Below are 23,960 nucleotides of genomic sequence, written 5' to 3' on the forward strand. Positions count from 1 at the left end.
CCCTCCCTCCGGCCGGGCCGGGCGGCGCTGCCGCGGGCGGCGCGGCCCCTCCCGCCCCCGGCGCTCCCATGGCGGCGGCCGCGGCCCCGCTCCGCTTCCCGCCCTGCCCCTTCCCCTGAGGAGGCGCCGCCCGCGCTCCGCTGCCGGTAAGCGACGGGGGGGGCTCACCGCAGCCCCGGGAACCGGCCCCGGGGCGGGGGAACGCATCGGCCTTTCCGCGGCGCCACGTCCGCCTCGGCGGCTCCGGCAGCGGGGAAAGGAGCCCGGCGGGAGCGGCTGCGGATCCTCCGGGCCGGCGGACCGGCCCCTGCCCGCCGGGAGAGCCGCGTCCCGCCGAGCCGGGCGGCTGAGGGGCCGAGGGGCCGGGCGGCTGAGGGGCCGGGCGGCTGAGGGGCCGAGGGGCCGGGCGGCTGAGGGGCCGAGCGGCTGAGGGGCCGAGGGGCCGGGCGGGTGAGGGGCCGAGGGGCCGGGCGGCTGAGGGGCCGAGGGGCCGGGCGGCTGAGGGGCCGGGCGGCTGAGGGGCCGAGGGGCCGAGCGGCTGAGGGGCCGGGCGGCTGAGGGGCCGAGCGGCTGAGGGGCCCCTCAGGCCGGGGTAGGCCGGGGGAGGATGCGGCTCCCCCACACGGCTCTGTCCCGGCGTGTGGACTCAAACAACAGCGACACGGCTGGTGTATTTTAATGTGTCACACTTTGGGGGATTTTCGGATGAACACAGTGCTGGAAGCGCTCCTTGCACAGGCTGTTCTGACACAGCCGTGAGCCTGTGCCATGTGTGCTCTCCCCCGCTAGACAATGGCTGACTGGGCCCCCATAGCGAAGGAGTACGACCCGCTCAAGGCTGGCAGCATCGATGGCACGGACGAGGAGCCCCACGACCGGGCCATATGGCGGGCGATGCTGGCACGGTACGTGCCCAACAAGGGCGTCACGGGGGATCCTCACCTCACCCTCTTCGTGGCGAGGCTCAATCTTCAGACCACAGAAGAGAAGTTAAAGGAGGTGTTTTCCCGCTATGGAGACATCAGGAAGATCCGTCTGGTTCGAGACCTGGTCACAGGATTTTCCAAGGGTTATGCGTTTATTGAGTACAAAGAGGAGCGCGCGCTGCTGAAGGCGCACAGAGATGCCAACAGGCTGGTCATCGACCAACATGAGATCTTTGTAGACTTTGAACTGGAAAGAACTCTCAAAGGTTGGATTCCCCGGAGGCTTGGGGGTGGGTTTGGAGGCAAAAAGGAATCCGGGCAGCTGCGGTTCGGAGGACGGGACAGACCTTTCCGAAAGCCCATCAATTTGCCAAACATGAAAAATGATTTCTATGGAGAAGGATCATCAGAGAAAAGAAACTGGTCTCGTGAGGGAACGAGGGACTGGAGAACAAGGGACCGGGACCATGAGAGGAGTAGGGACAAACGCTGGCCCAAAAGGGAGAGGTCGTGGGCTTGGGGTGACAGTGAGAGAGAGAGAGACTCCAAAGAGGAGAGGAGCAGGGGGAGGGAAAGGAAGGACAGAGACAGGAAGGACAGGGACAGAGACCGGAGCAGGGACAGAGATACCAAGAAGCAAAGAGATGATGATAAGCACCGATAGGTGACTGTGCCTTGTCCTTGAGGTCCGTGACCTACACTTATGGCAGCTCAGGGCTGTGACAGCATTTCCAGAACAAGCTGTGGTGTTGCCACCTTGTGCCTGTGACTCTGCTGCCAGCAGCTCTCTATGGTTTGGTTCCTACTGCAGTTCAGATGTGTGTCAAATTGTTCTTTAGAGAAAATAAACTTTTGTATGAATGGTTTTGAACTGGTGATTGCTGTAAGAAATGCACCGTGTGTACAGGCATCCCACTGAGATGAGCACACACCTTGTCTGGCTGCCTGGGTGAGGACTTATCCATGTGCCAGATGTCCACAGGTCTCTTATGAAACAGTCCCATGCTGGAGACACACGATTGGAATGGCAACAGACTTCTGAAACTTCTGTGCCCCAAAACAGAAGCTGATGGGAAATGGTTTCATTTTTGTGAAGACACTGGGACAGGCAAGGCCTTTATTGATACTGTGTCCTTAACTAGTTCTGCCAGGTGAGAGAGAAACATGGGACCAATCCACTGTCTATGACATGGGAGGATGAAACTCCTTTGTACAGAGGAATGTGCACCACAGGACAGTAAACACATCAGAAAATGCCTCATGATCCTGATGAATCCATGGGCAGTCACTGAAGGAGAGTGTAATGGGTAAATGTGGTTGCAGCTGCACTCATTCTGTCCTCACCCTTCTACACAGGATTTAAATCCATTCTGGAAATTGGACTTGCTGCTGGTTTTAGCTGAATTGGGGAAAAAGGGCAAAACATCTGTTTCAGGGCTAGGATGTGTAAATACAGACACACCTCTTCCATTAAGGAGCTTACAGTACTTTCTAGAAAAGGCTCTGTCATGTTCTTTGTCATCATAAGCCATTCCTAAATATGTAATGTATTTTAAAATATATTTCATAAATCTTGGAATGGCTCTGTCCTAAACCTTGTCTGGCTTGAGGCTGTATTTCCATGAAGTTGTACACAGACAGATCCATAAGCTGCATCCCCAAGAATGGATGGTATTACTTTCCACAAAAAAAAAAAAAAAAAAAAAAAAAAAAAAAAAAGACACAAGTCCCGCAGAAATATGTGTTTTTCAGAAATATTTATTAAACTGTTAAAATTATTTACTGCCCAACCAAAAAAAAAATTAACCAACCCAAAAAATGTCAGTGATCCTGCACTTGGCGGGCAGGATTGTTACACCCCTAACCTGCCAGCATCCTGGCCCCTTTTCTAAAAGCAGGTTTTCCTTGAATATTGACAAACAATACATGACAGATCTTCAGATCTTTACAACCACTTCCCTCTGCGCCATCCTTCCCGATGGCACTTGGGGTGTGTGGATGCAACATTGCCAACATGAGAACGAGTGGTTAATGCCAGCAGGTCAGGAGGAGCTGTGAGGGGTTGAGGTAAAGCTGCAGAGATGTGGGAAGGCTGTCCTGCCTCCTGCAGTTTGGTGTTGGCTGCAGAGCTGGCCCGACAGAGCCCCGGGCTCCGCTGGACGTGCACCAGGCCTGGAGATTTCCTTTGTGCTGCACCAGCTTAGCTTGGGTCTGTGAAGCTCCATTATCCCAGCTCGTTGCTCTCAGCTGATTTCCAAAGGGATCTGCTTACTCAGGCCCACGTTCCTGCGTTGTTTCTGCTCACTGTATCCCTTCTGAAAGAGCCACACGACTGAACTGTGCTCAGGACAGACTCCATGGGGTCATCCACAATTTAACTGCCTGGTATGACTGTACTGCACTTTTTGTTTTCTTATATGGAAGCGAAGACAAATGAAGACACTCCCCCCATTTAAGAGTTGCAAGTGCTGCTGTTTTAAGGATGTTACCAAAACATAACCAGGCAAAAACACATCTAGCCCATACCCACATTAGACTCTGATCACCATGTCCCATATAAGGCCACGTGTCCCCCCTGCCCCGAGCTGCAGTGGCACCAGGGGGGCACAGTAAACACTTTCCCTTCCTAGAACACACAGAAGGTCCACGTTGGAATGAAGCAATTACAGCCAGAAGCAGGACAGCACACAGCCCACCACTGCAAGGAGAGGTTTTACTGCCGGGGTTTTACTACAGATGCTGCTCACACACATTAAAAATCCACTCTTGGATCACCCTGTAATAAAAACTGGTCTGCACGAAGTCCTCTGGAGGCCTTTGAGAGTTCCTCCTACACTCAGTACCTGGAGTAGTTGAAGATTTGCTCTGGCCTGAGCTGTAATTCCTGTCCTTGGTGCCACTCCTGAGAAGAGGCTCTAGGGAGCAGGTGGAGCAGCATGGGGTGTGGTGCCAACAGCAGCTCCCAGTCCCTGGCACTGAGTTTCTCGTGCAGAAGCTGCCCATGGCCCTGCTGGCACGAGATCCTCCCCATGAGTAGTGGTTTCCAGCATGGACCTTCCCAGCCAGGGCCAAGGCCACGGAGACACCTCAGCCCTGTCCTCACACAGAGCCATGGATTCATGCTCCCTCTCCCTCCTGGTCAGGTCCTCGTGGAGTGTGTGGAGCAGAGGTGGGGAGTGCACTGGCACTGGGTGTCCACAGCACTGTTGCTGTGAGGTTTTAGTTTTGGAAGGACAACCTCGGTCAGGCCCGGGGTCTCACCAGCTCAGCTGCGAAGCAGATCCAGCCCCAGCCCTTGGGGTTGGCTGCTGGGCTGTTGCTGGCAAGTTCAGCCCTGCAACAGGGGCTACCCAGACATCCGCCACCACCAGAGGAGCAGCTTCACACACAGAATTCATCTGCTCTGCCCACGTAGTGTTTAGTCAAGAGAAAAGGTTGGGCTCATGTCTAGGTCAGTGAAATAGTTCACATCAGCCAGTTGAGGATGTGTTTCCCTCTGAAGCTGGGCAGTCTTACCTAGACAGGAAACTGAAGTGTGACTTAATTAAAAACCTGTCTGTGGGAAAGATCTAATTCTTTTACAGCAGCTGCCTGCTACACTGTGCACTGTGAGGAAGTCTCTGGTAAGAAGGGAAAAATTCAAGAGTTAGGATTCCTCCCTGTAGGCAATTTGTTTTCCATTAATACTGCAGAACACAAGGCACGCTCACCTCGTACATTGGCTCTTCATGCTTTAGGCACTATAAGCACAAGGGAAATGTACACTCACTGTCCCTCTCAAGGCTACTCCAGTTATCACTGTGCCAGGTGGGTTTCCAAGGGGTGACTCTGCAAGATGCTGATGCCAGCAGCACTGACAGGACACAGCAGAGCTGTGGGCTGCCTCCAAGGGCATCCAGCTGTCATATCCCTCTTGAAATAATTCTTACAGAAATAAAAAGCAAACAACCAGTAGTGTTAACAAACAGGGTAGAAGAGTCTTTGCCCTTTACTAGATATACACTGCAAACAAACTTCTAATAATGGCAGAGGTCCTTTTTTGGTTTAAAGAAGCTTGTGTTACTGTAGTTAATGCATGAACAAGATCATAGACTTGTTATTCAGCACAAAACAAGTCATCTAGAAGCTTCCATGTCCCAGGGTGTCAGCAACTGTTACTACAAAGCCTGGGTTCCTGTTTGCAGCAAACAGTCACCAAGTGAACAGTGAGGGATCCCTTTTGGAGAGTCTGAAACAACCCCCGAGGTGTGCAAGGCAAGTAAAAGTGACGAGCTGCCGTGATGCTTTACAGAAGCTTCTTGTTACGAGACTGTCGAGATCTACTGCAGCAAACCAAACACCTCAGGGGTTTAGTCACAGGTGTTGCAGGGCTTCTTGTCCTTGTTCCATGTAGGAGTCATCTCTGTTTGAATGTGACCATTGTCCAAAAGTTTCCTGGAAGTGGACATTTTTCTGTGATGCCTGCATACGTTTTTTATCACGAGAGAAGAAACTAAACCTTCCGGGATGGGAGCAGTGAGAGGGAGGGAAAAGAAAGAACAGTGTTTACCATCCTGAAAGCACTTCAAACACCCACCCCAATACACAGCACAACAAAACACCGAGCAAAAAACTCTGTTTGCATCTGCAGAAAATCAAGGCAGAGCGGCCTGATGGGAGTGCATGTCAGAATGTTGTTAGGAATGGAGTCATTGCAATCTCAAGCAGTTTGGCTAGAGAAGCTTCAGATAAGCTCTAAATGCTGTTGACTCTACAAGGTGCAGGTATCATTTAGATGTGGGTTCCCCCTTCCCCAGCTCTCAGGTAACGAAGCCACACGATCCAGGTTAGTTTCTTGGCATAAGTAAAGTGGTATCTTTGGCATTAAATCTGTATATTTTACCACAAAATATAGAAATATATTTTTTTTTAAGGTTGTCAGCAGGGAAGTTCACAAGATAAGAAAATAACTCTCCACATTTTTTCCCAGTGTACAGATTTTGATACATAGACTTGATTCCTGCAAAAAGGAATGAATAAATGCACCTATGTGCATGAGAGTTTGCAGGATGAAGGCTCTAAACAAATGCACACGAGTGTGCACGTCATTTCCTGTCACACAGCTTGGGTGCTCTAAGATAATGACGTACATGAACCAACAGCCATTTAATACACATAAAATATATAGCTGGAAAAATCCTTAGTATTGTTTCATTTGTATGGGATGAAGTTACTGGATTAGGCAAATTCAATGTTCGTTGTGGGTTCAGTACAAGAGGTGTTAGTGCAGTGTTCAGGCCTGCTGAGAAATGCAAAAGTTGTGGTTCCAGCTACCAAAGGACTGAGTTGGCTGTGGATCCCTTTGGTCTCGGTGCTGGGCAGGCTTCAGGAGGTGAAGATTGTTTTGCCTGCACTGTACCAAGTGTCACACAGGACAGGAACTGCTAAATGCTACCCAGTAAGGGATCGTGCCAATAGAACCTCAGCTTTGTCAGGGGCTGGAATACTGGCCAGGGCAAAAACCTGACCCTGAGTCCACGCTCACCTTCCTCAGCATTCTCCCAAATCCCACTCTCCCTTCATCCCCCTCAGCCCTCCCAGCTGCCTTGTGCAGAGCAGGGAGTTTGACCTTCCATGTCTCTCAATACACAGGAGGCTGGATGATAATAACTGAGAATATTAAAATAATTACTTGTTGTTTAGAAAGGGCAGTAAACCACTACACAAGTTAAGTGCACATAAATAACAGTGCCAGCAGAACCTGAACTTTTGCATTTCCTGGCTTCAAATGTGCAGCCTTAATAGTGAAATAAGTACGTTGCACTTAATTAGCCTCATACTTTTCTAGCACCTTCATCACAGGAGCTCATGAGTTCACACACATATACTGAATATTTTCAGGGCCAGAGCCAGCTCCAGCTGATAAAAGGAGTGTTTAGTGACCGAGCCTTTCTACAGAGCACATTTGGTTCTGCCTGCTCAGGGTTACTGTCTGGAAGCTCACACAAAGGACTGCTGTGTTTATACAGTCAGTTTCAAAGCTCAGTAATTTTTCACTTTATCAGGAAATTAAGCAGGAGAAAAAGAAGTTCGTAAATCTCTAAAGGGTTCAACTTTTAAAATTCCTTCTGAAACAATGAAAATTGTTATTATGCCTAGAAAATTTTCATGGAGGATGTTTGGAAAAAGCCTGTCTGTGTGGAGAGGAAACTGTGTCATTGCTGTAAATAGAAAGATTGCTAAAGCAGCAGTTCTAATGCAAAGAGACTTTGAATTAACAATTATCAGTATGTCTTCCAGGAGAGCCAAGAATTGGATGACAGAATTGATTATGAAGAGTTTACACTCTATTCCAAAATACATAATTAGAGACAAAATATACAGGGCATAGATAGAAAGACATGAAAGCAACAGCCTGTAATTAACAGTGGAAATTAATGTGGAAATCAGCCTCTCCATTCTGTAACTCTAACTAATGATTGTAACAAATTATTAGAAACGAGTTTCTCAAAGAGCACTGGTGAGATCTGTGAATAGCTTTGCTTAGGAAGCAGATTAACAGATGCTGGTTAAAACTCCATATTGCACCGATTTTCCAAGGAATAATGATTGGTTTAGTGTGGCAACATTAAGGCAAAAGGTGATAACATGTCAGTTGGAGGATGAGCATGGAGGACTTGGATAAGTACTGACACTGACTGGTCATTCTGATTGGCACTTTGATCCTCTGGGATCCCACTGGCAGCCAGGAGAATGCAACCAGCAGTGCTTGTTAACACAGGGTCATGCAAGAGGAAACCACAGTACCAAACATTTAAAAAAAATTCCTACAAGGGACACAAGTCTTCTTATTGGCTGCAATGTGGGATCGTCTGGAATCAATCCAGCTGCTACCATGGGCATTATGGCTGTAAAGATCCTGGTCAGGAAAGTACAGACACAGAAGAGATAAGACTGGAGCAAGGGAAAGAAAAGGCATTCCATTAAAAAGAAAAGAGGCAAACATGATACACGGGGTTACTTTGAATTACAACACAGGACACGTTACACGGAGAGGGGGATCTGCATCACCCAAGACAGCTCTCCTCAGTGAAAAACTCTTGTTCAGAAATACCATTTATTGTAGCAGTTTCAAATGCTTTTGGATTTCTAAAAGATACCACTTTCCTGTTGTGAGGCAGCCTGCGACCTGGGTTGGGTTTCATGAAGGTATGACCACCTCTAGCAATGCAGAGCAGAGTGCAATTTTTGTACCAAGAGACAAACAGGCACAGACACAATGAAATGAAGGATGAAGATGTGTGTTAAGAAATACAAAACAAGACTCTTCTGTGACTACTGGATTGGCAAAGGGTTAGAGAGGACCAGCATTACAGTTAAAGATTCCACAAGGGTAACAGTTGATATTTTCAAGTTAAAAAACACTATTGCAGGTGAACTCTTGAAATAACCTCCTAGGAAGCTCCGTGGTTAAAAGGCCTGTGTGTCTGTTCCAAAGGAACTTGTGTTACTTCTCATGCAGAAAGATGCCAACTGCAGGCAGCTGAATGCTTTTGGGAAACCTTGCAGCTGCTCTGGCAGCAGCATTTAGGAGCTGGCTCGCAGCAAGACGGGTTCTTTGTGAGGGTTCAGCACTTCCACTGAGCATTAGCCACTGCATGCAGCACAGAGGCTGAGAGAGCCGAGTGCTCTGCGCCCAGCCAGCCCCAGCCAGCCCTGCCAGCACACCTCCATCCGTACCTGCAGCACCCTCTGTCTGTCTAAGGATTCTCCTCACAGGCTCTCCCTTGTGCCAAATATTTTTTTGAACTGTGGACTAATGTCAATTAAAGATTAAGTTGAAATCACGAGAGACATTTCACTTGTGACCAAACGCAGCTCTCCCCAGCTCACTAACTGCTGTTCTGAGATTAAAATGGAAAACAAATGGGCAAGCACTGTTGGATCTTTAGCAGCAGGCAGGATTTCTATTTTTGTGCAACATGGCACATCCTGAGCTGCAGAGCTGACAGACACACCAGCTTTTGTAGACTGCAAGAATAGGAAGAAAACTCCTGGCTGCTTGAGGCATGACATCAGTGACAAACAAGCACGTAGTCTTAAGGAGAAAACAAAAGGGTGTTTTCTGCTCCAAACAGAGGGAGCATTTTTAATCCTTGGACTTTTCCTCCTCAGTAAAGCCTCCTGGTTATATTATTTCATTAAAACTCTGTCATGTGATGTGGGAGAGACAAATGTTCGAGTCAGGCAGTCTGAGATGAGAACTCAGAGTTTGCCCCAAACGTGCCAACCCAGAAAAAATGCTGATTTCTGTAGCTTCTGTTTTCCTTTTGTTGTGGAATTGCAGCACTGAATCACCTGAGCACATCTTGGATGGCACAGGCTACACATCCATATGGCTCATTCCCCCAGACTCTGTGTGACAAAGGCAAAAAGAGCACATTGCACAGGCAAGCATAAAACTCCCCTTGAGAGGGCTCCTATTTTTGTACTTCAGCTTTTTGTTTAATCAGGAGGAAAACTCTGAAAGAGAAGGAAAAGCAACGCCACTTTCCTCTGTAAAGGCACTCTGCATGCAGAGAGCAGCACTGGAAGTTTCCATCACATCACTGGGGACAGAGTTCATGTGCCAGGCTGTTCCCCAGGCAGCCAGAGGGACCCTGGGGAGGGAGAAGGGAGCTCTGGGGACACCTCACAGAGGCAGGGACTGCAGCTGGGGCAGGAGCATGTTGGGACAGGACAGAAGCTACACTGGCTTCTCTGGTTTGCCCAGCAGTGACACTTCCTGACTTTTTAAAGCCCAACTACAAGTACAGTGTTCACAACACACAGAGACGGGAGGAGGAAAGGAAAATAAAACCCCACCAGAGAAATCCTATCCAGACAGGCTGCAAGAATGAGACAAACCTGAAAACTGTTCCCATCCTTCAGATTACTCAGGTAGACAGTTTTCTATTCCCTTATTTAATATGATGGCTAAGTGGAGAGAGAGCAGAGTGAAACCTGGGGACAGAGCATGACATCTAAAAGAAGTCATTTCAGCTTAGGCAGAGTCAAAACTAATACCTCACCAACATGTGCTCTGCCTTACAACCTCTATTTACATTTTTATGCTGCCTTTGCTTCATCAAAGGCAGCATTTCAAATCAAACATAGGAACTGCTCAACACAAACTCTGTGAGCTGAAACCAGCCATTCTCTACAACAGAATTAGCTTTTAAAAACTCTAAAAGAAATGTAAAAGAAACTTTACAGTTAATATCTTGTGCGACACAGTATGATCATCATCATAATCACCACAGTCACAGAATGAGAACTGAAATCCAAACTTAAAGTGTATTTTCTACTCAAGTGAGAGGAAGGTTTCTCTCAGCACAGGCAGAAAGTTGCAGTCTACTGCAAATAATCAACAGTGCCCTCCTGACTTCCTGGTGTTTTGGGTCAGTCCAGATCTTCCTATGGAATTTACTCTCACAGGGCTGCAGCTGTTACTAAACAAGGACTGAAGGTTGTGGACATGGGGACAGGATGGAAGAACTCTTTATGTGGAAACAACAGTTCCAAAAACACTTATGCAGTTTAAAAAGTTAAGCTTCTGGTATCATAAAAATCTAAAGAGTTGCTGTGAGAAGACTTAAGTTGAAATAAATAAATGTACAGGAGGGAGTTTCAACAGAGAAAAAGACTGGCCAACACAGTGATTTTATAATTAAGTGATACTCTAGTAACAGCACATCTCTGGCAGTAAGCTTTGGTGCCAACAGCAGCATTCATATTTCAGAAAAAGGTGGGGTTCTTTTAACCAAGCAAGTGCCCATCCTCTCAGCAGCAAATTTGCTCAGCAAACAGAAGGGTTTTGTGCTGCCCACATAGTGCAAGTCAGGGTCTAAAGGCTTCAGTCAACAGGGAAATGGACACAGTGAGGTCATGGGAAAATGATAATCCAAGCCTGAAAGTTGTCTCAGATCTAGGCAAAAGTTTTGGCCAAAACCAACTGTTGTTTCACATCTGCCAAGTACTCATTCAGTGTGTCTCTCATATACAGTAGGAATGTGGTTATCTGAATTTTTAAAGTCTTTAAAATTGTCCTATGCATAAGAAACATTTGGTATTTACAGACTGTACCCAGTATGCTTAGCAAATGTGCTACTTACAGTCGTTTGATTCCAGATTCAGGCTGAGTTGAGGGTTTTGGCTGAATTATGGGTGTAGGCTGTGGGGATCTAGTTTCTTCTTCCATTTCCTCACTTGAAAGAAAGAAAAGATAATTAATGTTCTCCTCCCAAGCCATGGAAGCACTTTGAGATCTACAACTCAATCTGAGGTAGCACTGTTGATGAAGGAATGCAAAAAGATCCGTTCAAAACCCATTCAAATAAACTGAAGATTTTTTATCAACCAAGGATCAGCAGCAAGAACTGAGACTCCATTCAATATTTTCTTCCCATTGTGACAAGGAGAGGGAGAAGAGGAATGGATTAAACAAAAGGTCTAGAATTTTCATTTTAGACCCACTCCTATCCTCATTTCTTGAAGTTCAAATGTGTTAGATGTTTATAATCTTTCTAGGATTCAGGGCAGAGCAGGGAGTTAGGGAAGGACAAGTTTGAGGGATGGGGTTCCAACTGAGGCTGCATTCTTGCAGTCTCTGCACAAGCCTTTGCAGGAACACGAACTTGGGCAGAATTTCATTTATTGTTTCTACACCTGCCCTGTGGCTCCCTGAGTATATCATCCAACAGGAGAGGAGATGTAACCCACCTTTTGTAATATAAAAGCTCCTCCTGAAGCAAAAACACTCTAGATTTCAGTTCATTCCTCTCGTGAAGGACATCCCGGAGCTCCTGCAGGGTGAATCTTGGGCGATTGGGATCTTTTAAGTCCATTGCCATTTTTTCTGACTCAGAGAGACAATCATCATTGTTTGGGTCTGCCTAGGGAGTAAAATGTGGACTTTAAATTCACTGTCCAATTCAAATGTCCAACTTTTGATAAGTCAGTTTTAGGAATTCAAACTTTTAACAAATAGTGTAAATCAAACATTAGTTTTTTATCTAAACACTGAAAAAATGGCATGGCAAAGGTCATACAGTTCCTTCCAGCTCCCCCCGCAAAGAAGTGTCTTCTTCTAGTGTAAACATACAATGATAAAAAATCACAAGGTTCTGGGAAGGGTACTTGGAACTGAGATTCTGAAAAGCAGCTCCCAGCCTTAAGAGGCAGGAATTATAACAATACAAATAAAGGCAGGACACTCTGTTCCAGGAAAATACATTTGAAATGTAGCAAAGTCCATTTGAAATGTGATTTTTTTTGCAAGGACTGATAAAGGCCAGCACATGAAATCAGAGCTGCCAGCAGCCAGGTCAGCCATTCACTCTCATAGGAGGATGCAAAGATCAGAGTCTCAGAGCTCCTGTGTGGCAGTGACAGCTTGCTGGGATACAAGCTGGAAATTTGAGGAGTTGAGAAGTGAAATTCCTACACAGTCCATGTTTTGTAATCCTGACTCTACCCTCTTCTAAGCTCCTGTGTTTGTGAAATGGTTTGTCCATACACTGATCCATGATTTCAGGCTGAACTTGGCTAAGGTGCCACTGATCCATGATTTCAGGCTGAACTTGGCTAAGGTGCAAGGTGCATTTCAGGTGAGTTTCAGCGGGGTGATGCTCACTTGGGCACTGTTTGATCACCCTTGCACAGACTACATGGAATAAAGATTGATGCAACAAGAGGTTCAAAGGAAATCACCCAAACACTTTTCCTCCTCTTCACCCGCTAGGTACAGGTATGAGCTGCTGTCTCTTCTTTTGGTTGTATATTTGTCCCATCTCTCTGCCCAGATAAGCTATTTTTGCTAGATTTGGCTCAAACCAGCAAAGACTGAGCAGCCTGTACCCGATGCAAATGTCCTTGACTGAGGCCAGCCAGCAATGTCCATCCTGGAGCATGCAGCTACTCCAGCTTTCTGCTTGCCACTGCAGTTCCTGTGGGAGCAGTGTCCTGGCAGAGGGAGCAGGGACGGCTCTAATTAGAGGAGGCACCATTGCCATGGAACTGATGAGTTGGAGAGAGGTGAAGAATGCATCCTTTCTCTGCAGACACTGAGGACACTTTCACTCCTGCTGGCTCCAGGCCTGGGCTCCCCAGCCCTGTTTACAAAGATGGGTGTCCTGGCTGAATTAACAGCAATGAAATAATCCTTTTCATTATTAATACAGTGCTTGCCCAACTCAGCAGTGACATGTTAACACAACACTGGCTGTCGCATTCCCAGGGGACCAAGGTACCCCATCAGCACTTGTCTCTCCTTTTTGATGTGTGTTCCTGCCTGTTGCCAGTGAAATGGATGTTTCACTGGATGTTTCACTCTCTGCTGCAGTCTGTCAGGCATTTACACCGTGGAGCTCTTACCAGTGCATCAAGCTGAACAGCTCTGTGTGATAGAGCTCCTCTAAGTTCTTAAATATCATGACACCCCTTATTGCATTTCCTGCTCTGCTAAGAGCATCATTAGGAGGGGGAAATGCAGTACATTTGCTTCAGGAATAAAAAAGTAATGTCACAGGCACAAAGGAAAATACTAGGAACCATAAAGAGGACTACGGGATCAACAGATCAGTGCATCTTTTTCTCAGGAAGCTCTCCTCAGATTTGCATTCCTGCTGCTCTGATCTCAGCCCAGCTCCATTTGCAGACTGTCACTTTGCCTGTTCTGCAAGAACCTGGCTCTGCCAGCAGGAACATTTGCTTTTCATGAACATCTGTGCTCACAACACTTCACTGCACAAATTCTAATAGGAAGCAAAAGCAGAAATAAGGCCAAAGTTAGTTCCTCTAACAAGTGCCTTGAAATATTTATATGTTGATGTGGTAGCACTTAACCAGCTTAATCCTGACTGGTCTGAAGTGCCATAAGAACTGCAGGGACCAGGTGTGCAGAGCTCTGCCCCCACTCTGGGACCACTCCTGGCAGTTTCTGTTCCACTGTGGTTCAGCTGCCACCATCACCCCCATGCACCCCTGTGACCCATCTGGCCTCGAATATTCACAAACCTGGCAAAGCTGAAGCTACTGCTGGCTGTGTGTCTTTTGAAAACCCAGAGCAAGGAATAGGTTTGTTTTCCTCAGGGGGAAGGGGTAGGTGTGTACAAAGAAAATGAAGCAAACTCACTACCACAACTCTGCCGAAACACCAAGAGGTACTTCGTACGAAGTCCAAAGCTTTTTAAAAAGCTGTTTAAAAAGTGATCCAAAGTGCCTCTTACCTTTACTTCCTCCCCATTTTGGCTGGCCTGGCTGTCCTCACCCTGCAGTTTTTCTCTGAGCTTGCCCAGCTCTGCTCTCAGGTTGCCCATCTCCTGCTCCTTGGTTTGCAGATACGCTTCCAGCTCCACCTTCTGCTCGATCAGCGCCTTCCCCTGCGCCTCAACCACCGTGATCCGGTGCCGCAGGTCGTGGTTAATTTTCATCAGCCTGTTCTGCTGCTGCTGAAGCTGCAAAACATCCATGCAAGGGCTCAGTGTGCCATGAGCCATCATGGCCCAGTCCCAAACATCATCTTGAAGCAGCGGGTTCCTGTTGCATTTAATCTAAAAAATTCCCTCCCTCTCCTCAACCCCAGATTAGTTTTTCTAATATCTAATTATCTACTACAGTTTCAGTCACCCAAATTTAATTGATTTCTAAAGTAAATTCCCCTAGCACAGGGAGATTTTCAGATAAAACCAAATCCATCACTTCTGATATTCAAGGATAGGGTGGCTTATGGGATTCTGAATCAAATCTTAACCCAGGGGAGAAGAAAGACAAGACAGAGGAATCCTCAGTGTTCAGTTTATAAGTACTTTGCTTTCAGCTCCAGGGCTCTCTCCTAAGGCAGGATGTGACCTGCTGGGTGTGTGTGGACAGCCCCAACTCGAAAGGCAGCACCTTCCAGAGGCACTTGGGCAGAGCAGAGATCACTTAGGCCTGGCTTTACTAGCACCAGGAAAGTCCCATGGCCTAAGGACATGAGGCAGTGTGAGGAATGGAAAGCAAAATATGGGTAAGGAGGTCATTCCACAGAAAGTGCCAAATCTCATGTCATGCCTGGAGTCACAGTGGAGTCTGTGACTCATCTGAACAGGCTTGGGCTGAGCAGTGCCCTTCTCGTGCAGAGATGATCCACACTGCATCCCTGGGGTGGGACTGCACTGAAGCCTGACCATTCTGGACACTGCACAGCTCTGCTGGACACTTCAGTTGCAGCAGCACTATTTATATTTTCTGTATGAACTTCAAACTCAAAACCAGGCTGTGGAGGTGTGGGTGAGAAAAAAGAGAAATAGGAAGACCCAGAACCACTTACAGCCTCTATATCCTCATTTTTAAGGCCAAGTTCCCGGTCCTTTGCCCTGATTTCATCCCTCTGTTTATCTACCACTTCCTTCAGCTTCTTCATGACTTGCCGTTCTCTCTCTGACATCCCTGGTTAAAAAAAGAACACAGAACACAAACTAAGGACAGTCAGGAGCTGCTGAGGCTGAGAACAATAGCAATGAGAAATATTTAAGTAGACTCTGGAAGTTGCCTGCTGGTAGAATTACAGAGATGCTTTAGAGGTTACCTCAAGGGTAACAGAGAACGCTGATGACAGAATCCACTCCATAAAGCCACTGCAAAGAGACTCTTTAAAAAAGGAACTGACAGTCCTCAGAAACATTTATAACAGTGAGTGACACTGCTGCATCTTCCTGCCTTAGTAGTTTTACATCAATGTTCATACTGTGCCTCAGGGAGCTTGGTTATCTGTGTGATTATCTCTGGAATCTGCTGGCCAAGGCCTTATGAAAATTGTAAAAAAGATGGTCTGGATCTTCAGTAAGATGTAAACAACATATCACTATTGTGGATTGCATCTGGATCCAAAACAGCTGAGAAGATTGATTTTTAGTTGAAATCCAGTTTTTGAACTAGATTGATTTTTAGTTGAAATCCAGCTTTGTGCTTGGTGAAAAGATGAAACAGGACCTTCAGAGGGTACCCCCACCCTGAATGCAGAACCAAAATTTAGTCTGAATCATGGTCACATATTTTCTCATTTTTTGCCACCCTTTTCCCATCCTATTGTGTGGTAATTCATATTTAGAGTAACTGCACTTGAGAGAAGAATACTTGATAGCATTTTGCTGGTGAGAGGAGTTTGGAACATTGCCAAGAATCCAACACCGATCTTGTCTGAAAATAAAGAAAGGGTTAGACTTAAATCTGACCAATTAATCATTCAGAAATGTCATAAACCACAGGAAACATTCTTCTATTTGCCATTACAGAGATAACTTGGATCTGGCACTGCAGTGATGGACTCGAGAGCAGACACAGAGCAGAGGTTTTACCTTGGTGAGATGATGAATCTCCTTCCCTGAGACTGGCACAGAGATGTGCAGTTTGATGTCCTGAGCTATCACATGAAATCACGTTGCACAGCATCCTTGAAGATGAAAACCCTGCAGCCAGGGCAGTGTGTGGCTCCCCTGGCCAAAGCCCAGCCCAAGCAGGAACTCAAATTCAGGGTCTGCTGCTATCTGTATTCATTTTGGCAAAGTACTTCGTTATGTGGGTCTTCAGCTTCTTCCATTTACGAACTGCAAGTGGTGCTAATTCACTCCTCACTCTGGGCTGGCTGGAAAGCTGCTTCCTTTTCAATATGTTAAAGCAGCTCCCACATCAGAAATATTATCTGTATGCATCAAATGTATCCAGCTAGGACTCTACTTTCTAACATCAGCTCAGACTTCCTGGTTTTGTTCTTCCCCCATCAGAGAAATCCAGAGTTGTTCCCACAAGAGAAATTAGCTGCATGTCTGTAGGAACTCCAGCTCACAGGTCAGCTACAGAATGAACTGATGGATAATAGAGAAGAGCAGGACAAAGCTCAGAGAAGGAAAGGGAGTAACTGGTGGATGTGCACTCCTGCAGCAGCTGTGGACTCCCATGTAGGGAGTGGACCAGAGCAAAGAGGGGAACAGCAGCTCCAATCCTCAGTGCTAAAGGACCAGAGCTGTGGTACTGCAGAGAACAGGAACTGCTCTGCTGGGAAAAGGACTGGTGGCCATGGCTGGCCAGGAATTTGGTTCACAGGACGTGTTCCTGTCAAACCCCAGAAAAGAACTGTCAGTGACATGGTGTTCACATTCTAGTGTTACGTTCTCACCCCTTTTAATTCTGTGGTACATTTGCCTGCTCTATTTCTGGACTCTGGTTTTTATCAGCTCTGTGTTCTAGTTTTTCACAGGATAGTTTTAATTCTTTGCTGTGGTACCAGATCATACCTACCAGGGAGAACAAGTGTCACAAACACAAACTGCTGCTTAACTGTTCTAAAAGATCCACATTCCTCTCTCACAACACAGGTCTGGTACTTCCCTGCACCCACAAACCTCACTGCAGGTTCCTGGATCCACTCACTTGGGGTTGGGGCCTGAAACATTGGCTGTATTTAAAACCAAAAGAATCTAAAACTTTGCCTTGAAGTAGAGGGACTGCAGTGAAACTTTAGACTGGTGGTTTCACCCAGAAGGAGGTAGTGAATGCAGCTGTATCCATTAGTACTTGTGAGATGCTTTGAGATCTCTAGATAGCAGGTGCTATTTAAAGGAAAAAATACCATTCAGTGCACCTAAAAGGCTTCAATTGTGTGCACAGATCCTTACAATTTTTATTTCAGGAAATGGTGGGGGGGGAAGGAAAGGTGGGGAATTTTGTGAAACAGTCACATCTCCTTCCATTTCCTCAGGCACTGGGAAAGAGGAGAGGGAAATCACTAAGTGCCCTAAATGTAAAATAATTATCTCTAAATGGTTCAAACTCTAATAAATGCAAGATCTTAAATGGCACACCCAGCCAGCTTCCCCAGGCACATCCTATGAGCAGCTTCCTGTGGTTTGCTGTGATCCTGGTGTTGTTCCAGCAAGAGAATGGAAAGCAGCTGGAGGGGAGGACATCGATAAAAGAAAAGAAACTGGGGGAAAAAAAAAAGTACATGCCTTTTGTTTAGTGATCTGTTCAGTGCTGTGTCCATACAACATCTGTCACTACAGGCCAAGTGCCAGGCAGAGCCTGTGGCACTGCACCATTACCTAAACACTCAGAACGAGTTCAACACCCCTTTTGAAGGGAACTGTAGGTCCTGCAGCACAGGAGGGTCACAGGAGTGCTGCCATCCTGCTGCCTGTCCCTCACCACAGCCAGGCTGGGACAGCAGCTGCCCTGCAGTGGCACAGCAGCCTGCTCGTCCTGTCTGACACACTTGGGTCAAGTTTGCATGTGGCATTTTCCTGGGATATTCCAATCAGTCAGCACCATCAAGTTTCAAGCAGCGCTCCATTTGGGCTTGGGAGGAGTCACTTTGATGGGGGTTACAGGCTCATCTTTAACCCCTCCCTTGTGTTTTGGGTGCTGCTGTCACAGGTCCTTTCACAGGAGCCCTGCTCTGCTCAGACTGCACAGAACTCCTGCTTGCACAGGACTGCCTCTGCCTCACCCAAACACTTCCTCACACTCAAGCAAGGCTCTGAGAATTAACTGGCAGGATTGACTCTCCAGGCCTTGCACACCCAGATCAGTGGTCTCTGCTGCCTGTATAAAATAACCCCTCTCTGTGTGGTGAGTGAGATGAGCTGCTGATCCCCGGGGCCAGCGCTGAGGGGAGATGTGATCACAGAGCTAAAGCATGCTCACACAGGAGCACTGCACTCTGCTCTAAATCAGTGCAGCTAACACAGGATTGAGCTTGACGTGCTGCCTCTTTGGACTCTACATCAAACCACAGGACAGAGACTGAAAGAGAGAAGCAGAACTGCTTTCTGACACTATCCAAACAAGTCACTTGAGGCAAATCTATCCCAGCTCATTAATGACAATATGTCCTAAAAGAAAAACAGTCAGGTTTGATATAATAGATACAAATAATTAAATGGGGTTGATATAAATTAAAAGATTTCACTTCAACCTAATATTTTGGCCAAAGAATATCAGTGATCTCAGAATCTAAGCTCTGGAATGGGCTTATGGGTTTTGTTTGTGTTGTCATACATGGGTAGACACAGTAAAAATAACAGGAAAAGCACGTCTGGCATTTGCTTGGCTGGCTGGATGTGAAGAGTATGGCTATATTTAAATGCAAGCACATGAGCTGCACTGAGCTAGATGGCCACTGGAAGGGAAAAAAAGAAGGGAAAAAAAAGAAAACAAAGGGGAAGCTGGTTCTTTATAACACAATGTCACTCTTCATGGTCCATGACTCACTGCTGCCATTCTGAATTTTGCATGGAGTTTGTCAGCCTGATGTTGAGCCACTTCTTTGCCACTAATTGACTCCTAATTTGAAAGCACTGCATTTGTTTTAAAAAGTATCTTGAGAGGTTTAATAATTTTTACTTTTTGAAGGTTTCATTATGCTCTTCCCCCATGTAAGTGAGCAGCACTGAGCCTTGGGGAGAGAGTAAGTGCAACTTTCACAGTGTTGGACAGAGTTTCATCCACCTCCAGCAAAATGAGAACCCATACAAGAGATAGACCAAAAGTTTACTTCCAGAGATGCTTTTCAGCCAAACAAAAAGTTGGTTTTCTTTCCCTTATTCCTTTACCTTTTATCATATCTTCAGTGTCATCATGTATTCAGAGATTTTTCTATTTAGGTTAAAAAAATAAATAAATAAATAAACAAGCCTTCAAAACCCAGATCTGAATTAATCTACAGGGAAAAACCACACCAAAATATCCAGTCAAACTATTTTGATAAAGTATTGCTTTTTGTAACAAAGCAAGGACTGAATTTGAAGTAGCAAACTTGCCTTCGTGCTTCTGAAATTCCTCTTCTGTGAAATTAATGTCTTTGTGAGACAAGTTTGTCATCAGTTGTTTATTCTCCTCCTGCAGCTGTGCAATTTGGGTAAGAAGATCCTGTGCTTCCCCTCTCCAGACATCCTCCACCAGTTCTAATTCCTATAGGGTAGATCAGGACAACACATTTATATTTTAAAACATGTTAAGAGTCTTTGACTGGACAATTTACAGATCAAGCTAGTAATAATCCTACTGATTCTTATGGAAAACAATTAAATGAGACTACTTGGAGTTTCTTAGAAGACATCTGCTTTTCTAATGCCACCACCAGGAAACCAGCCAGCACAGCCCCCTTTGCTACATGCTGAATGTGCCCAAGTTGTTGAATGCTGAATGTACCCAGGGGATCATTCCTGATGCAAAGCAAGTTACCCAAAGGATGGCTCCTCATACCCTGCTGTGCTGTGAGGACCACATGAAGGGGGTTGTGCTGGACAAATAACCAAACACCAGCACCAATTCCCTCCAGCACCCCAGGAGGAAACTGCAAAGCTGTTAGAGAGCCCCCAGACCATCCCAGGAACTCAGGGGTGGACATGCTCCTTCTGACAGAACAGCCTGGGCTAAATTCCTGTTAAGAAACACAAGTGTAAACTGGTGAGTGTGTGATCCAGTGCAGCAAAGGCAGAGCTCCTGGTGCACACGATGAACACAAGTGCTGCTTCCTATGTAAATCGTTCTGCTGGAATGTCCTGAGTGGTGTCTGCCTTAGTGCAGCCAGGCCAGCCAAAACAGCTCCCATTTGTCGGGACACTGTGTCAAGAGCAGCTGTCACCAATCCTCATGAAGGTCAAGTCAGGACAAAAAGTAAAAAGTCCTTAAGGAAAACAGTTGTATTTAGAACCTTGCTTGCTCCAAAAGCTTCTCTGCATATCTCACTTCTGCAGTGGGGGGCATTCCCTGCTCCATTTTCACTTATGTTCTTCAGACAAAAAGCTGCATGCAAATCCCTGGAGCCAGGCTGAGTCACTGCTGACTTTCACATCCATCCACATGCCCCTTTCCTAGCTAACAACAAAACACATTCACACAACAACCCAGCCAAGCGCAGCTCGAGGCTAAAATAAGCTCTGCTGAGAGATTAAAGGATAGCTCTCTGCTTTGTATGTATGCTCTGATAATGGGAAGTCGTGTTCCTGATGACTTTTGGGTCCAAATGCCATTTTATTCCAGCATTTATTACCCTATTGCTGCTTAAAGTTTTGCAGAAAACATTAGGTGGCAAAGAATAATAAATAGCAAAGGTGTGGTAAGCTACACAGACAACCATTAAAAAGGAAAGAAAATCTCATTAATCACCTATTTTACTTGAAACCCTTTATCTTGAGAGGAAAGTAAATCTGTAATTAAATGGATTTTTCCAAAAACCTGGACTATTTACAGTGATGCTGCCTGTTACAACTCTGTAGCTAAAATAATGCAGTGACCTATTTTAGCAATAAACCAGCACATTCATCTCTTACAAGCATATTGATAAAACCAAAACAGAATGCTCACAAACCCCCAGTCTAAACTTATATCATTTATATGTTGCTGCACACAACCACCCCAAGGTTTACCTAGGCAAACTTTGTCATTTATTGCTATTGAAGAGCCCAATGAATTGGAGCAGAAATTAACTTCTGAATCCTCATTAGTGGAAGTACCAGACAGGGAGGCACATCCACAGGCCAGGCAGTGCCAGCCAGCTCAGGAAGCCCCAGGCAGTGGGTACTGAGCCAGGTTTACAAGCAAAACAGATTCACACATAAAGTTTAAGTGCTGACATCTCATAAACTGATGTTTGCAAAAGCTTTTCTGGGTGTTGTTGTTTTTTTGGTTTTTTTTTTTTTTTTTTTTTTTGGAGGGTTTGAGTCAAAAACTGTTTCTCAGTATCTGAATTTTTCTGTTTATCAGCACCTGTGCTGTGAAAGAGGCTTCAAACCCTCACATTGGAACAGGGAAGATGAGAGACCACAGTCCTGTAGGGATCTGGTGCACTAGGAAGCAGCTTGATTAAAAAAAAATAAAAGGTATGTATCATGCAGTTTATTTTCCTGTAAAATCTGTTTAGACTGAGTAAATTGTTTAAAAACTCCCTGAGCCACTTCATGGCCCTCAGAGTAGCTGACAGAGCAGAGGTGGTTGACTGGCAGGAGATCAACTGACATGTTTAGGAAACTTTTTAACACTTATGAGAACTTCAGAAACATCTCTGCAGAACAACTTGTACAATGACACTGGCTCACTTCAGTATCTGCTTCACCCACAGCCTTTGGTAAATATCCAACATGTTTGTATCTGTTCTCTAGACCTTCTTTTTTCATACTCTTGAGACTTTTCAAGAATTTGTACATTAAAAGGTCTTTTACGTTCCTTTTCAGAGGAGACTTCGTCTGCAAAATGTTTCAGGGTTTATCCTAGATTTTCCATATGCTAGATAAAAATCCTTTAGCTGACTCTTTTTAAAATATAAAATTGGGATTTATCCAGTTAAGCCAAATCTTGAAATTTGGGGTCTGTCTTCCAGAATCCCGTCTCCTGTTTATCCTGATTCTCTGTGTGGAATCAGGAATGGCATGAGGCAGCAGTGATGATTTAGCATAGTCATTTACCAGAAGAACCATTTCTTATATCAGTTATCTGGATGGTTTAAAGAGTGGATCTCCACTTTTACTGCAGTAACTGGAGCGTGCTGTCCTGCCATAAGAGGCTAACAGGATACGGAAATGCTCTCTGCCTTGGGCTTTAATGGGAGTGGGGTCAGGGAAAGGTATGATCACCCCAGAACAAGCCAAGGGACGTCTTGCCATCAGAGGATGGAGCAGCAATCTGGCAGAGTGCTCTTCCCTACTCTTCAGCTCTAACTCTGCTCTGAAATCACTTGGTTCTCCATCTCTCTCCTATGACTTGTCTAACCCGAAGTCTGTTCCAGGAAAACTAGACTGCTAAATCATTCCCAGCTCCGGAGAGGAAAGTGTATTCTTGTCAGTGACCTTTTCTGACCCAGCAGGAAGCAGCAGAATCCTCTCGTCAGGAGAGGGGATGGAGCAGGAGTCCTAATCGGCCAGGCACAGGGAAAGGAAATGCAGTGACTGGGGAAGGGGTGGAGAAAGGGAAGGAGGGAGGAAACTTCCAGGAGGGAAGGAAACAAAAAACAACAACACGCCCAAAGCCTCAGCGACGCTAAGACAGCATCCGCGCAGAGCCCGCGAGCCGCCCGGGCTGTACCGCACGCGTGCCCCGCCCGCTGCCCCGGCTCCGCGGCATCCCGGCCCGCACGCCGGGCTCGCTCTTTGTTTTCCCGGCGGCGGCGGGGGAGCCGGAGCCCGACTTCCCCCAGAGCTGCGGCGGGCAGGGGCAGCCCTGCCCCGCCGCGTCCCCCCGCTCCCCGCCCGCACCTTCTGGTGCTTCCTCTCCTTCTCGATGCGGTCCATCCTCTCCAGGCGCAGGCGGTCGAGCTCCAGGCGCAGCTCCTCCATCTCGGGGTTGATGTGGTTGCGGCTCACCAGCACCTCCAGGATCTCCAGCACCCGCACCACCTTGGGCATGAGGCGGGCGATGGCCTCGCAGCCGTGCTGATCGATCACCCGCTCAAACTCCTGCCCCACGGCCGAGGCGATGTCGTACACGTCCATGACCGTCAGCTCCGCCGCGTTCTTCTCCAGGGCGGGCGGCACCCCGCCGCCGCCGCCGTCCATGGCTCGCCCGGCCCCGCGTTGCCCGCATAGGCGGCGGCGGGGCGCGCTCCGGGCGGGGCGGCCCCGCGGCTCCCGGCAACTCCCGGGAACTCCGGGCGGCTCGGCCGGGGGTGTTTAAACTTGGCCGGGCGGCGCTGGGGGAGCGGCGGCGGGAGGCGGGCGCGGCGTCCCCGCCGCCACCGCCCCGCCGCCAATGCCCGGCGCCGGGCGGGCCGGGGGCGGCCCCGGGGCGGCCCCGCGCATGTCCGCGGCCCCCGAGCCCGGGGCCGTGCCCGCCCGGGGGAGCCGCGGGGGAGGTCGGTGCTCCGCGGGGCTTCGCTTGGGTGGGGAGCACCGCACCGCACCGCGCCGCGCCGCACCGCATCGCATCGCCACCGCGGGTGCGCTTCGCTCGGTGCTTGCGCCGAGCAGCAGCGGGAGCGCTCCCGGTACCGACCTCGCCTGCGGGGAGGAAGCCGCGAGTTTGAGCGGGCAGAGCTCCCCGAAA

The 23,960-nt window shown here is 47.3% G+C and overlaps 2 protein-coding genes across 6 annotated transcripts; one reads left to right on the forward strand and one right to left on the reverse strand.

Moving 5' to 3' along the window:
* The first annotated feature begins 13 nt into the window (after window positions 1-13).
* SNRNP35 (small nuclear ribonucleoprotein U11/U12 subunit 35) lies at window positions 14-1,791 on the forward strand. Its single transcript, XM_021532777.4, has 2 exons — window positions 14-146; window positions 790-1,791. The coding sequence occupies exon 2, from the start codon at window positions 793-795 to the stop codon at window positions 1,588-1,590; it is 798 nt and encodes a 265-aa protein (XP_021388452.2). The 5' UTR covers window positions 14-146; window positions 790-792; the 3' UTR covers window positions 1,591-1,791.
* Window positions 1,792-2,664: 873 nt separating this feature from the next.
* On the reverse strand, window positions 2,665-23,558 carry RILPL1 (Rab interacting lysosomal protein like 1). Of its 5 annotated transcripts, none has more exons than XM_021532774.4 (8): window positions 23,174-23,538; window positions 19,742-19,892; window positions 15,256-15,374; window positions 14,174-14,401; window positions 11,667-11,839; window positions 11,060-11,152; window positions 7,737-7,824; window positions 2,665-5,424 (listed from the first exon to the last, which is right to left on the reverse strand). In XM_021532774.4, exons 1-8 carry the CDS (start codon window positions 23,471-23,473, stop codon window positions 5,419-5,421), a joined length of 1,158 nt encoding a protein of 385 aa, XP_021388449.2. In that variant the 5' UTR covers window positions 23,474-23,538; the 3' UTR covers window positions 2,665-5,418. The 5 variants fall into 5 exon arrangements, with proteins under 5 accessions (XP_021388449.2, XP_021388451.2, XP_021388447.2 ...); XM_021532776.4 differs by lacking the exon at window positions 7,737-7,824 and adding an exon at window positions 8,646-8,721 and having other exon boundaries at window positions 23,174-23,537; XM_021532772.4 differs by lacking the exon at window positions 7,737-7,824 and having other exon boundaries at window positions 23,174-23,558.
* Window positions 23,559-23,960: the final 402 nt, after the last annotated feature.

Source organism: Lonchura striata, chromosome 15 (genome assembly GCF_050655825.1).
Source record: "Lonchura striata isolate lonStrDom1 chromosome 15, ASM5065582v1, whole genome shotgun sequence".
Classification (NCBI taxonomy): Eukaryota; Metazoa; Chordata; class Aves; order Passeriformes; family Estrildidae; genus Lonchura; species Lonchura striata.